This window comes from Oncorhynchus gorbuscha, unplaced genomic scaffold, assembly GCF_021184085.1.
Source record: "Oncorhynchus gorbuscha isolate QuinsamMale2020 ecotype Even-year unplaced genomic scaffold, OgorEven_v1.0 Un_scaffold_36:::fragment_2:::debris, whole genome shotgun sequence".
In the NCBI taxonomy this organism is placed as follows: domain Eukaryota; kingdom Metazoa; phylum Chordata; class Actinopteri; order Salmoniformes; family Salmonidae; genus Oncorhynchus; species Oncorhynchus gorbuscha.
Genome location: NW_025745213.1, coordinates 192,702 through 208,364, shown reverse-complemented (window position 1 = coordinate 208,364; position 15,663 = coordinate 192,702). Strand labels below are relative to the sequence as shown.

Below are 15,663 nucleotides of genomic sequence, written 5' to 3'. Positions count from 1 at the left end.
TGACTGAGAGGAGTGAGAGGAGTGTCTGAGTGACTGAGAGGAGTGGGAGGAGTGTCTGAGTGATTGAGAGGAGTGGGAGGTGTGTCTGAGTGACTGAGCAGAGTAGGAGGAGTGTCTGAGTGACTGAGAAGAGTAGGAGGAATGTCTGAGTGACTGAGAGGAGTGAGAGGAGTGTCTGAGTAACTGAGAGGAGTATCTGAGTGACTGAGAGGAGTGGGAGGAGTGTTTGAGTGACTGAGAGGAGTGGGAGGGGTGTCTGAGTAACTGAGAGGAGTATCTGAGTGACTGAGAGGAGTGGGAGGAGTGTTTGAGTGACTGAGGAGTGGGAGGAGTGTCTGAGTAACTGAGAGGAGTATCTGAGTGACTGAGAGGAGTGGGAGGAGTGTTTGAGTGACTGAGAGGAGTGGGAGGGGTGTCTGAGTGACTGAGCGATCAGATCAGATTGGTTAGAGAGAGACAGAAAGAGAGGCCTTGTTGTTCCATAAACACCTAGCGCCCACTGTCATGCCCATGTCAACAACTCCAACCTGCCGCCGATCACCCCGAGACCCATCGCTGCTGTCGACAAGAGAGAGGCAGATGGAAATAATCCAGCTCTGAGCTCAGACGTGGAAGAGGAGCAGAAGGAAGAGTAGGGACTCTGAGATCTAGAACCATCAGTAGTTACCATGGAGAACTTTCTGAAGGATAAGGATATTTGGATAGTAGGGAGTGTGTGTCTGGTGGCCTCGTTCCTATGGAGACGGATCTGGAATTTATTCACCTACAAGAGGAAGAGGGAGAGGGACAGGGACCAACCCTTTCCAGACATGCAGGTACAGATAGACCTGTTCTCTGTCTTTATTGGTTCATTCATACTACTGAGCTGAGCCAAAATGTACTGTGCTATCTGGTTTATGTATCCACCATAGTTGCTTAAACACCATGCTGGAAAAGACCACGTGAAAAGAGTCAGTACTGTACGGTTCGGGCCAGTACGATAGTGTAAAAAGGGTATGATTGCAGGGCTTAGTGCACGCTCAGGTGTGCAGGTGTGCAGGTGTGGCTGGTTGAATCTTCTTGTGGAGGTGAGGTTCTGTTTACCTGTTGACCTATCAGAGTAGGACGTTTTCGTTCGTGGAGCAAATTCTACACGTAGGATGTTTTGTTGTTTTTCATCATCCTGTCATAATGGAAACATGGTAGAGGAGAGAGAGAACGTGAGAGTACTGGTAGGCCTGTAGGCTGAAGTAAAGTCTTGAAATATGTTGGCACATTATCACCCTAACAGACATGTTAATCTATAGTATAAAGACTTAGAACCGGTGTCCTGGACACAGAATTAGCCTATAGATAAAATAAGCCTGTAGATTCTCCATTGAGAATGCTTTTAAGTCCAGGACTAGGCTTAAACTGGCCCTTAGTCAGTGGTGGAAAAAGTGTCCAGTTTTCATACTTGAGTAAAAATAAAGATGCCTTAAATAAAAAATGACTCAAGTAAAAGTGAAAGTCACCCAGTAAAATACTATTTGAGTAAAAGTCTAAAAGTATTTGGTTTTAAATATACTTAAGATTCAAAAGGAAATGCAATTGATAAAATGTACTTAAGTATCAAAAGTAAAAGGAAAAGTAGAAATCCTTTTTTTAAGCAAACAAGACACCATCATTCACTTGTTATTTATTTATGTACGGATGGTCAGGAGCACGCTCCGACACTCAGACATCACTTACAAACCAAGCATGTGTTTAGTGTGTCCGCCAGATCAGAGGCAGTTGGGATGACCAGGGATGTTCTCTTGATAAGTGTGTGAATTAGACAATTTTCCTGTCCTGCTAAGCAGGATTGTAATGTAATACAACTTTTAGGTGTCATATAAAATGAATGAAGTAAAAAGTTCATAATTTTCTTTTGGAATATAGTGAAGTAAAAGTCAAAGTTGTCAAAAATATAAATAGTAAAGTAAAGTACAAATACCCCCCAAAAACGACTTTAGTATTACCTTCAAGTATTTTTGCTTAAGTACATTACACCACTGTCCTTAGTTTACATTGAGTGTGAGATCTCTGGCTTGCAGGATCAGTATCTGTGATCCAAGGCCATAATGGCTAGAGAAAACAACTACACTCCAACTGTCAGGCGAGACAACATGCTGGGCAGAGGGCCATAATATTTGATTGATCATGTCACAGGCCTTGGAAAGAAGACCCGGCCATCTCTCATATGAGCTATGTCCATGTGATCTGAGGGTGGCAGTGGTTGCATTTAGTTACAGACAGGTTTCTCTTACTGAGATCTGGAAAGAAAGTGTCTGCTTTAATGATGCAATAAGACATTTTGGTTGAATGATTGTGTTCTGCTACTGATGTGGTGAGTCTCATAACGATGACAGAAACATTGGGTCCAATTCAGAGGTAGTAAGCGTGAACAACTCAAGTAAATCCTTGATGGACGTCAAATGGAGTTGTCAGAATACCCTTCACCGAAGTTCCTGCACACTGTTTAAAGGCTCCCAGTTTTAAGCCTGACACATTGCTACTGTATATTCATACACCTTTGGTATACACTGAAATAAACAAATCAATCAATCAAAATCAAGCAGACATGAAGTGCCGTTGGAATGCAATACTGCAAAAGCTGCAGAATCATGACTGTCTCATCAGTCTCTCTGTTCTGGGGCAGAAAGAGGGTCGATTAGAAACTGATGCCAAAATGTGGGACCCCCCCATGGAACAACTAACGCTTGTCACAAGCTTTTCGCACACAGAAGGACATGATTGAGAAGATCAGATGAGCTTTGACGTAGATCAAGATTGTTATATTGCCACACAACTGTGGTAGCCTATTTGGTTGCATTTAATATCTGCTTTTGTTACCCACGGGGCACAGACGTCAGTTCAACATCTGGTTTTGATTTGCAACTAGTTTTCAACTAACCTGAATTCAACATGAAATCAACAAAAAATGTCATTGCATTTAGGTTAAAAGTTTGATGAAAAAAGTACTTTTTGGAAATCCAATCGGTTTTCCATGTTGATTCAACATCATTGCATAGATCCAACCAGTTTGACAGAAGTGTAGTGCAGAACAGCTTTTCATGATTAAGAAAACGAGAGGTACTAAATGTAGCAGAGGGCTGTAAGTTTCAGTGTTGCTGTATAATTGAGGTACCAATGGTTCATTGGGTAAGAGCATGATGTTGGCAACACCAGAATTGTGTGCGTTTGATTCCCATATGGGCCACATATTTCTGGATATATCAGTGTCGACAGCTTTGTACATTTTCTTGGGTAAATGACCATAGTAATATTATATAGTATTATTTGTTCGTCCTCTGGGTGAGAGTTTTCCCACCTTGTGCTAATGTGTGTAAGAGGAAGAGAGTACCCTCTGAAGCCTGTGTCTAATGTGACAAAGGGTTCTCTCCTTGTCGCAGGGTCTACATAACTGGACAGATTTAGCTTACTGCGAAATGAATGAGGGAGAGGGAGGAAGAAGGAGACAGTCGTAGGTAGAGTGACCAACAGAAAAATGGGGGATTCCTCACTTCTACTTAAGCCGATTTCCATTCAGTCTACTTCAATCTAATGTTAATTTAGTCTAAGTGGAAGTTTGGATTATTCCCACAGTGAGTAACTAAGTAAAACAATGTATCCAACTTGGGTTGCAGAGGGCAAAGACAGTTGCAGAAAGCTATAGAGAGGAGCTGAGCAACCTGTACTCAGGGGTAGACGTAACATCGTAAAAATAAAGACTCTCCAATTAGTATGATATGTTAAGTATGAATTCATTTGAGGATGTCCATCATCCAATTCATACAATATGTTACGAACTGTGATTGGGAGTCCCATAGGGCAGTGCACAATTAGCCCAGCTTGGTCCAGATTAGGTTTGGCCGGGGTAGGCCATCATTGTAAGTAAAAATGTGTTCTTAGCCGACTTGCCTAGTTAAGTAAAGGTTCAATATAAAAACACGCAAACCTACTTATGTTTTTGCCTTAAGTAACATTTTGTCTTATGTAACCATACCACACGTAAAATATCATACTAATTTGAGTGTCCTGGATTTACTTGAACTATGAGACCAGGCTGAGCTGAGAGGTAAAGAGAAAGAGATGAAGGAGAGAGAGCCATAGGTAGAGTGACCAACCAAAAGAGTAATTGATAAAGAAAGAGATGTTACATTTGGGATGTAAAGGGCAAAGACAGTGGCAGACACATACAGTTTAGAGAAATGAGCTGAGGTAATATTGCCAAGACAATAAAGGTACTGATAGGTGAACCACTGATAGCTCTTTGTCTGTGGGCAAGGTCAAACACAATGCATTTAAGATATTGTTGACATATTTGATTACATTGTGTATGTTCATTTATACAGCAACTATTATTCAATATGTCCTCACCTGGGATTTGAATTCACAACCTCTTGGTTCATGGTATTGTGAAGTTCCTGCTACGCCACTGTGTACTCATATCATTGATTTTATTTACTTTTTTCCGCAATTAAAGGGATTTCTGTATATATATATTCTCAAATCAAATCAAAGTTTATTAGTCACATGCGCCAAATACAACAGTGAAATGCTTACTTATGAGCCCTTAACCAACAATGCAGTTTATTTATTTTTAAAAATACGAATAAGAATAAGAAATAAAAGTAACAAGTAATTAAAGAGCAACGGTAAAATAACAATAGCAAGACTATATACAGGGGGTTACCAGTACAGAGTCAATGTGGAGACTATATACAGGGGGTTACCAGTACAGAGTCAATGTGGAGACTATATACAGGGGGTACCAGTACAGAGTCAATGTGGAGACTATATACAGGGGGTTACCAGTACAGAGTCAATGTGGAGACTATATACAGGGGGGTTACCAGTACAGAGTCAATGTGGAGACTATATAGAGGGGGGTACCAGTACAGAGTCAATGTGGAGACTATATACTAAGTTTTAGATGGGGTTACCAGTACAGAGTCTGGATAAATGCTAAATGACTTAAATGTAAATGTAAATATACAGGGGTTACCAGTACAGAGTCATGGGGTTACCAGTACAGAGTCAATGTGGAGACTATATACAGGGGGTTACCAGTACAGAGTCAATGTGGAGACTATATACAGGGGGTTACCAGTACAGAGTCAATGTGGAGACTATATACAGGGGGTTACCAGTACAGAGTCAATGTGGAGACTATATAGAGGGGGGTACCAGTACAGAGTCAATGTGGAGACTACATATAGGGGGTTACCAGTACATAGTCAATGTGGAGACTATATACAGGGGGTTACCAGTACAGAGTCAATGTGGAGACTATATACAGGGGGTTACCAGTACAGAGTCAATGTGGAGACTATATACAGGGGGTTACCAGTACAGAGTCAATGTGGAGACTATATACAGGGGGTTACCAGGACAGAGTCAATGTGGAGACTATATACAGGGGGTTACCAGGACAGAGTCAATGTGGAGACTATATACAGGGGGTTACCAGTACAGAGTCAATGTGGAGACTATATACAGGGGGGTTACCAGTACAGAGTCAATGTGGAGACTATATACAGGGGGTTACCAGTACAGAGTCAATGTGGAGACTATATACAGGGGGTTACCAGTACAGAGTCAATGTGGAGACTATATACAGGGGGTTACCAGTACAGAGTCAATGTGGAGACTATATACAGAGGGTTACCAGGACAGAGTCAATGTGGAGACTATATACAGGGGGTTACCAGTACAGAGTCAATGTGGAGACTATATACAGGGGGTTACCAGGACAGAGTCAATGTGGAGACTATATACAGGGGGGTTACCAGTACAGAGTCAATGTGGAGACTATATACAGGGGGTTACCAGTACAGAGTCAATGTGGAGACTATATACAGGGGGTTACCAGTACAGAGTCAATGTGGAGACTATATACAGGGGGGTACCAGTACAGAGTCAATGAGGAGACTATATACAGGGGGTACCAGTACAGAGTCAATGTGGAGACTATATACAGGGGGGTTACCAGTACAGAGTCAATGTGGAGACTATATACAGGGGGGTTACCAGTACAGAGTCAATGTGTTGGGGCACCGGTTAGTTGAGGTAATATGAACATGTGGGTAGAGTTATTAACGTGACTATGCATAGATGATAATAACAGAGAGTAGCAGTGGTGTAGAATACAGGGGGGGGGGGGCAAAGTAAATAGTCTGGGATGCCATTTGATTAGATGTTCAGAGGTACTTATGGCTTGGGGGTAGAATGCTGTTTAGAAGCCTCTTGGACCTAGACATGGCGCTCCGGTACCCGTCAGGATGCTCTCGATGGTGCAGCTGTAAAACCTTTTGAGGAACTGAGGACCAATGCCAAATCTTTTCAGTCTCCCGAGGGGGAATAGGTTTTGTCGTGCCCTCTTCATGACTGTCTTGGTGTGTTTGGGCAATTCTAGTTTGTTGTTGATGTGGACACCAAAGAACTTAAAGCTCTAGCAGTTAAGAGCGTTGGGCCAGTAGTCGACAGGTCGCTGGTTTGATTCCCTAGCCGGCAAAGTGGAGAATTCTGCCCTTCAGCCCTTGAGCAATGCAGCTAACCCCCAGCAACAACTGCTCCCAGGGCGCTGATGATGTGGATATCATTCTGATTCAGAGGGGTTTGTTTAAATGCGCAAAACACATTTTTGTTGAATAAATTCAGTTGCGCAACTGACAAGATATCCACCTCTCTCTCTCTCTCTCTGTGGTGTGAGGAACCGTAGGAATTTGTTGTTTTCACCAGGCCTCTCTCTGGTGTCTGGTAACCGACTGATCAGCTTGGCACCTACTGGGCCTGCTGCTTGACACATAGAACACAGAGCATAGCACATATGGGCAATGATGCACATGCAAACAGGTGCACCCTGTGCAGATGCACATACAGGCAATCGTATACACACGCCGACAAACAGGTGCCTCTATATCTTACTGTATATGTAGTCTTGAGGTAGAATGATTACAAACTGTGCATGTCATGTTTTCTGTAAAAGTGAGTGTGTTTAGTATAGCTCCTGCCTGTGTGTGTGTGTGGTTATGGTTGTGTGTGTGTGTGTGTGTGTGTGAGAGATGGGGAGGGAGAAGGGACAAATGTCTTGGGACGTACCGAGTGAGAGTGAAGAGACAGAGATTGTGGTAGACATATAAGCTAGGGAGATATTAAGAGGTTGGGTGGGAGAAATGTTTAGTCTCAAAGGTGCAGAAGAGTGTCTCTATTTCTGACATCACCCACTTAGCAATGGACTCAGAGGAGGAACGGTGGGAGGAGGAAAGAGGTGGAAGAGCAGAGAGAGAGTGAGGAGCGAAGAGGGTAGAATTAAGCTTTTGACTGACATACAATCACAGCAGGTAGTTAAAGGGCTATTCCACTACGGTCACACTTTATGGGCTGTCAGCACTTTGGGTTTTTTAAAGACTAAGGTAGACCGCTAGATTTGAAACTGATAGACAGAAGAGAGAGAGAGAAAGACAGAGATACTGTATATAATGACGGGATGGTCTCCGCCCTAACAATTTGGAATTTGTTGTCTCAAAGGTGGGAAGGCAGGCGGTCTGCTTATTGGTCTGCTTGTTGCTGTATTTGCAGGAGTTGACTCTCTTTATTTGCCTCTTCCTCTCTGGTGTGACTGATATGAGGCCAGTTCTGTAGCCCCCTGAAGGGTTTGTTTGTCTCTCCTGACCTCCAGTGGTCAGGGAAGGAAGGGCAGGAGTAACCCCATGAATACTGTATGTACTGATCAAAAATATAAACACAAAATGCAACAATTTCAAAGATTTGACTGAGTTACATTTCATATAAGTGTCATGACGTTGCACTGTTAGTGAGGTTTATGACCCCAATGAATACCTTTCCCCCTTTTCTCTCTCTACTCTACAGAATGAACACTTGGAAAGCCCTTTGTTAACATAGAGTATGGTAACATCAAAAGGTTGGGGAAAAGAACAATCTGTATGTATTCCAACCAGTTGAAGTGTCCGTTGGTACTTAAAGAATATGATGTCAGTTGTCATCTGAGACATTATTATTGATGACAGGATGACATAAACTGTATCCTGGAAAGTCTACACCTTCATGTTATCAGATTCACATGGAATTGTTGTGCAATGTAAATGTTTAAATATTACAATATTTGTGAAAAGATTAAATGTAATTTTAGTTTTTAAAATGAGAGAAATGTTTTCATGAGTAAAATATGCTCAATCATTGGCCACGACCACGTGAATAGGCATTGGTTGGAAATTATGAACCAACCCCTTTTCTACATTTCTATAAGAGCCTGTTTGACCAATTTCACAGCGAACTAAATCAACCTCACTGAAAATCTTTACACTCTCTTTGGATAATTCATTCCAATCATTTAAAAGTTAACAGCAGGTATTTTGCATGTAAGTTTAAGTATTTTGATATGTTCACAAATCTACAAAACAGACGTTTTACATCCTGGCACAAAATGTAATTAGGAAAAACTACAGATTGATTTTCAGGTAAAAAAAATGTTTTTTTTACAGTGCAGTACTTCAACATACAATTAGAAAATCAAATCCAAATGGTGTACAGATTTGTAGCAGGGAAAAAGGTTATGATGCACTATGAATCAGTATTATATACTTCCAACTTCTCACTCAGGAATTCCTCCACGCTATCCGTGTTCCACAGCTCTGGTTGCGAATGTTTGAACGACTACAACCTAACAACGAAATTAACATTGTGTTCCTGATGACTGATGTCCATACGTTTAGAAGGACGAATTTCAGCGTGGAGGTGACGATCACCACGCTGGAAGGATGAATTTGACTACACCAGCCAGGATATTGCATAAGCTTATAGTATGGCAACTTGGTATGGACTTTGAACTCTTATTCACTAAAGAAGTGATACATCCTAGACGTGGAGTTATCAGCAGCAGCTGTAAACGTGGGCTAGGAAAGGATGGACAAATCTCTTCAGAACGACAGGGTACTACAACGTATACGTTCTACCACAAGACGACAGACTACAACGTATACGTTCTACCACAAGACGACACACCACAACATATTTGCCCAGAAATATTCTTCAAAGGACAAGGGAGAGCTCTGTTGGGCAACCCAGCCTTCCATCGTCGACCAATTGACTATTGAAGCGTAAATCAGATCAGAGTAAATATATTTCTTGCATTTTCCTTTTCCGAATGGGTGGTTATTTAGAATGCTTAAGATTCTGCATTTACGATAGTATAGCTTCATAAGGTTCGATAGAGACCCAATCCTTTTGTTCCTCAGCTTTCCCGCTCTTTCATTCAAACCGAACCCCCTTTCTTTGTGTAACCAGCCGTCATATCTGTTTCCTCCGCTAGGGACGTTTTCTTTTATGACATAATTAGTAATCAATGTATGATCCATCGTTGTGTATATGTTATTCTGGGTGATTATTTAGGTATGAAATAAATAAATGTGATCCTGATCCATGGATTTCACGTGGCTGGGAATACAGATATGCATCTGTTGGTCACAGATACCTTTGGAACAGATACCAGGAATTGTGTACAGATCCTTGCGACATTGGGCCATGTATTATCATGCTGAAGGTGATTTCAGCGGATAAATGGCACGACAATGGGCTTCAGGATCTCGTCACGGTATCTCTGTGCATTCAAATTGTCACCGATACAATGCAATTATGTTCATTGTCCATAGCTTATGCCTTCCCATACCATAACACCACCGCTACCGTGGGGCATGCTGTTCACAACATTGACATCAGCAAACCACTCACCCACATGACGCCATACGCGTGGTCTGCAGTTGTGAGGCAGGTTGGACATACATCTAAATCTTCTAAAATGATGTTAGGAGGCGGCTTACGGTAGAGAAATTAACATTACATTCTCTGGCAAAAGCTCTGGTGGACATTCCTGCATGCCAATTGCACGCTCCCTCAAAACTTGAGACATCTGTGGCATTGTGTTGTGTGACAAAACATTTTATTGTCCCCAGCACAAGATTTACCGGTGTAATGATCATGCTGTTTAACCAGCTTCTTGATATGCTGCACCTGTCAGGTGGATGGATTACCTTGGCAAAGGAGAAATGCTCACAGGGATGTAACATGGGACCAATGGAGAAATGCTCACAGGGATGTAACATGGGACCAACGGAGAAATGCTCACAGGGATGTAACATGGGACCAAAGGAGAAATGCTCACAGGGATGTAACATGGGACCAAAGGAGAAATGCTCACAGGGATGTAACATGGGACCAAAGGAGAAATGCTCACAGGGATGTAACATGGGACCAAAGGAGAAATGCTCACAGGGATGTAACATGGGACCAAAGGAGAAATGCTCACAGGGATGTAACATGGGACCAAAGGAGAAATGCTCACAGGGATGTAACATGGGACCAAAGGAGAAATGCTCACAGGGATGTAACATGGGACCAAAGGAGAAATGCTCACAGGGATGTAACATGGGACCAAAGGAGAAATGCTCACAGGGATGTAACATGGGACCAAAGGAGAAATGCTCACAGGGATGTAACATGGGACCAAAGGAGAAATGCTCACAGGGATGTAACATGGGACCAAAGGAGAAATGCTCACAGGGATGTAACATGGGACCAAAGGAGAAATGCTCACAGGGATGTAACATGGGACCAAAGGAGAAATGCTCACAGGGATGTAACATGGGACCAAAGGAGAAATGCTCACAGGGATGTAACATGGGACCAAAGGAGAAATGCTCACAGGGATGTAACATGGGACCAAAGGAGAAATGCTCACAGGGATGTAACATGGGACCAAAGGAGAAATGCTCACAGGGATGTAACATGGGACCAACGGAGAAATGCTCACAGGGATGTAACATGGGACCAACGGAGAAATGCTCACAGGGATGTAACATGGGACCAACTCTTTACATGTGTTTATATTTTTTGTCCTGTAGAATCTAAACTAATTCTGAGAAACAATCACTCTGAGGACCGATCAGCAGGAGTGGAAATGAGCAATGGGTCTTGACTAATCCAGCTAAGTAGTTACTGTTTGATTGCATTTCATATTTACTTACAGCCCAGAAAAATAATAGATTTGTCTGATACATTTGACTGTCCTTTAAAATGACTACTTGCGAGTCATTTGTAAAGGAAGGTATATGCAGTATGTTTCTAAATAATAAAATATTATGAGTTTGGTATGTGTTTGGTTTGTGTTAAGTGTCTTAGATTTCACCAGTGGTAACTGAGGAAGGCTGGAGTGATTACTCTTTTAACGCCATGGCCTTCTCAGTGTGTGTGTGTGTGTGTGTGTGTGTGTGTGTGTGTGTGTGTGTGTGTGTGTGTGTGTGTGTGTGTGTGTGTGTGTGTGTGTGTGTGTGTGTGTGTGTGTGTGTGTGTGTGTGTGTGTGTGTGTGTGTGTGTGTGTGTGTGTGTGTGTGTGTGTGTGTGTCAGGGCTAGGAGGAGAGGTCAGTCCCACTGCTCATAATATGGGGTTAGAGGGCACTGTTTACCCAGAATACCAGGCACGTGGGCACTGCTTTTTCCGAACAGTTGTCTTGATGTCGTAAGCAACGTTACATAATATATTTTCCATTAAACCAGTAACACATTCACCCCCCATCTGCATGGCCCTTCTCACATCTAAGGGTCTGAAACTAGTCATTGTGTATGTGTGTGTGTTTTGCCAATTAGTGTGTAGCCCGTCAATCAGCAAGCAGCACACAAGGCTGACTTCACTAGCTACCTCTACATGGAAACAATCTCTCAACTAAACCAGGCTCCGAGGTCATTCAGCAAAAAGGAGTGAGAGAACGGCTCATGTCTGGACGTCACTGAACTCACAGAACTCTTTTGGGTTCCTTTGTAGAACCCTCTGTGAAAAGGATTCTACATGGAACCCAAAAGCATTCTACCTGTAACCAAAAAGGGTTCTTCAAATGGTTCTCCTATGGGGAGAGCCGAAGACCCCTTTTCTGTTCTAGATAGCACCTTTTTTCTAGAGTGTAGAGACTGGCTGGGTGTAGAGGGATTAGTGTACAGGACATAATACGCTCTTACTGATGTCTCCCCTTCTCTACTTTCACGTTCTAGACCATTTATAGACCGGAAGGATGTCCCAACAATGGCTATTGGCTAAACTATGCTAAGCTATCTCCTAAATGAAGCCTGAAATTGAATTCTAATTATTCAGTCAACAGCTAAATTATGCTAAGCTATCATCTGAATAATGCTTTGAAACTGAACTCTGTCCATTTAGCCAGTGGCTAAACTATGCTAAGGTACCATCTGAATATAGCTGTCACGTTCGTCGTAAGAATTATCGGACCAAGGTGCAGTGTGATATGGTTTCCACATGTTTATTAACGGAAACGCACAAAAACAATAAAGAATGAACGAAACGTGAAGACAATGAGGTGCTCACAGGCAACTACACATAACAAGATCCCACAAATACAGGTGGGAAAAACAACTACTTAAATATAATCCCCAATTAGGGACAACGATTACCAGCTGCCTCTAATTGGGGATCATATTTAAGTAGTTTTTTTCCCACCTGTGTTTGTGGGATCTTGTCCATGCACTAGGCCTCAAGTGCACCTTCCCAGTCCGGTACCACCTGTACCGGCTCCACGCACTAGGCCTCCAGTGCGTATTCACAGTCCAGAGCTTCCGGCGACGGTTCTCAGTCCAGAGCTTCCGGCGACGATCCACAGTCCGGAACCTCCTACGGCGGTCCACGGTCCAGAACCTCCAGCGACGGTCTGGAACCTCCAGCGACGGTCCACGGTTCGGAACTTCTAGACATGTCGTCCAGTCCCACTCCATGGCAGGAGCCTTCCTCTGCGCCGGTGCCCAGTCGAGGCACGGTGTTCAGTCCTGTTCCATGGTCAGAGCCTTATTCTGCACCGGTGCCCAGTCCAGGTACGTCGTCCAGTCCCGCTCCATGGCAGGAGCCTTCCTCTGCACCGGTGCCCAGTCCAGGTACGTCGTCCAGTCCCACTCCATGCCATGAGCGGTGCCCAGGGCTGGGCGTCCAGTCCAGCTCCATGGCCGGAGCCTTCCTCTGCACCGATGTCCAGGCCAGGGCTGGTGTCCAGTCCCGCTCCATGGCAGGAGCCTTCCTCTGCACCGATGCCCAGTCCAGGTACGTCGTCCAGTCCCACTCCATGGCAGGAGCCTTCCTCTGCACCGGTGCCCAGTCCAGGTACATCGTCCAGTCCCGCTCCATGGTAGGAGCCTTCCTCTGCACCGATGCCCAGTCCAGGTACGTCGTCCAGTCCCGCTCCATGGCAGGTGCCTTCCTCTGCACCGGTGCCCAGTCCAGGTACGGTGTTCAGTCCCAATCCATGGCCGGAGCCTTCCTCTGCACCGGTGCCCAGTCCAGGAACGTCGTCCAGTCCTGTTACATGGTCAGAGCCTTCCTCTGCACCGGTTCCCAGTCCAGGTACGTCGTCAAGTCCCGCTCCATGACCAGAGCCTTCCTCTGCACCGGTGCCCAGTCCAGGCATGGTGTTCAGTCCTGTTCCATGGCCGGAGCCTTCCTCTGCACCGATGTCCAGGCCAGGGCTGGTGTCCAGTCCCGCTCCATGGCAGGAGCCTTCCTTGACACCGAGGTCCAGTCCAGGCATAATGTTCAGCCCGGGTCCATGGCTGGATCCGCGGGATGAGCGGTTTCTTCAGCCCGCACCAGAGCCGCCACCAAACCTGGCAGATCCACGGGATGAGCGGGTTCTTCGTCCCACACCAGAGCCGCCACCGATGCTGGCAGATCTGCGAGCTGAGTAGCCGCCACCGACACTAATCACCCCCTCTACCCTCCCCATTTGGTGTCAGGTTTTGCTGCCAGAGTCCGCACCTTTTGGGGAGGGGGTACTGTCACGCCCTGACCATAGAGAGCCATTGTTGTGACTAGGGGGTGATCTAGTATATCTATGTCTATGTTGTGTTCTAGTTCTAGTGTTGGTGTTTTGTATGATTCCCAATTAGAGGCAGCTGGTAATTGTTGTCTCTAATTGGGGATCATATATAAGTAGTTATTTTTCCCACCTGTGTTTGTGGGATCTTCTTCATGTGAAGCTGCCTGTTAGAACTCCATTGTCTTCACGTTTCGTTCATTCTTTATTGTTTTGTGTGTTTCAGCTGGGGTGCAGTAATTGAGTCGCTTGGATGAATAAGGTGCCCAGAGTAAACTGCCTGCTACTCAGCCATAAAAGCTAGAATATGCATATAATTAGTATTTGGTTAGAAAACACTCTGAAGTTTCTAAAACTGTTTGAATGATGTCTGTGAGTATAACAGAACTCATATGGCAGGCGAAACTGAACTGTCCCTCACTTTTCTCACTCTTTACTGCAGCAGCTGATTTGTTTTTAGACGTGGCTTGTTACTGCTCGCAATCTCAGGATTGTGACACCTGACTTTTGAAGCTTTTGAAGTGTCTCGGATGTCACACAGCAATTCCTTGCATCCCCCTCCACACACCCCCACACCCTTTCCTCACCCCCTCCACAGCACCTCCTCACCCCTTAACACCCCCTCCACATTTCCTTCACACCCCTCCTACCCCCCCCCTTAACTACTACCCATCACTGACGTCCACTGTATTTTGGAGGACACTCCTATGCCCCACACTGTTCTTAAAACTCCCACTGTCTGTCAGGCTAGGAAGAGGATGTGATTGACTGGCAGACAGCCTGTATGTCCTGTCCTCTCTCTCTTCTCTGTCTCTCTTCACAGTCTCTTCACTGTTTCTTTGTGAAAGGATTTTCCTTTTCGTTGGTCTTTGTAACAAGCCTGTGATTGGACTGATCTGACTTTAGTTGAACTTTAACCCACTGTGAAGAGTATACAGCGGTCGAAGGGTCAATCGGTCAGAGTTCTGGGTGGAGTATTACCACAGAGGGGACTTTGCGCGGAAGATTGCCTTACTTTTAAGCGGCCAGTGACTGTGGTTGACCGCTCTGCAGTCTGGTCAACTCTCTGGCCAAGGTGTACGACCCCAACCCTTGTCACGGTCAGAAACCAGCCGGGACGAAGCTAACACCAACTGGACCTGACAAACAACCCCACACACCGTCCTCAGCCTCTTCCTCCTCCTTGTCTGCTTCCTCTGGGTCCTGGGGGGTCTCTGGGTCCCGGGGGTCTCTGGGTCCTGGGGGGTCTCTGGGTCCCGGGGGTCTCTGGGTCCCGGGGGTCTCTGGGTCCTGGGGAGTCTCTGGGTCCAGGGGGTCTCTCGGTCCCGGGGGTCTCTGGGTCCTGGGGGGTCTCTGGGTCCCGGGGGTCTCTGGGTCCCGGGGGTCTCTGGGGTCCTAGGACCCAGAGATGACATTTAAGCCCTTCTCTGTATTATTGTCTAGGAGACGATCTGTCCATCATGACATGACAACCATGTTTCAGTCATGATGGCAACCATCATGACAACAAACACATGCATCTGTTAATGTGTAGTGAAACATACAATTCCACTTTTGCTAATACATAATAAAAATAATAATAAATAATACATGCATGGAATATGAACCAATAGCTTTCACAGATCCTTAAAGCATCCTGGCCATACGTGCAAATTGTTGGTGTAATGTTGTTCATCTGCTGTTTGAAGAAAGTCAGACCGAAATGCAGCGTGTAGGTTACTCATGACTTTTAATGAAGCTAATACGGTACATGAAATAACGGAAGAAGAAAACAAC

At 44.7% G+C, this 15,663-nt stretch overlaps 1 protein-coding gene across 3 annotated transcripts in view; it reads left to right on the top strand.

Annotated features, from left to right (window-relative positions):
- Positions 1 to 396: 396 nt before the first annotated feature.
- LOC124017967 (myosin light chain kinase family member 4-like) overlaps positions 397 to 15,663 on the top strand; it is a 46,839-nt gene continuing 31,572 nt past the window's right edge. For all 3 annotated transcript variants that reach the window (XM_046333212.1, XM_046333211.1, XM_046333210.1), the window contains exon 1: positions 397 to 815. In XM_046333212.1, the coding sequence (XP_046189168.1) occupies positions 669 to 815 (147 nt within the window). In that variant the 5' untranslated portion in view covers positions 397 to 668. The remainder of the gene's footprint in view (positions 816 to 15,663) is intronic.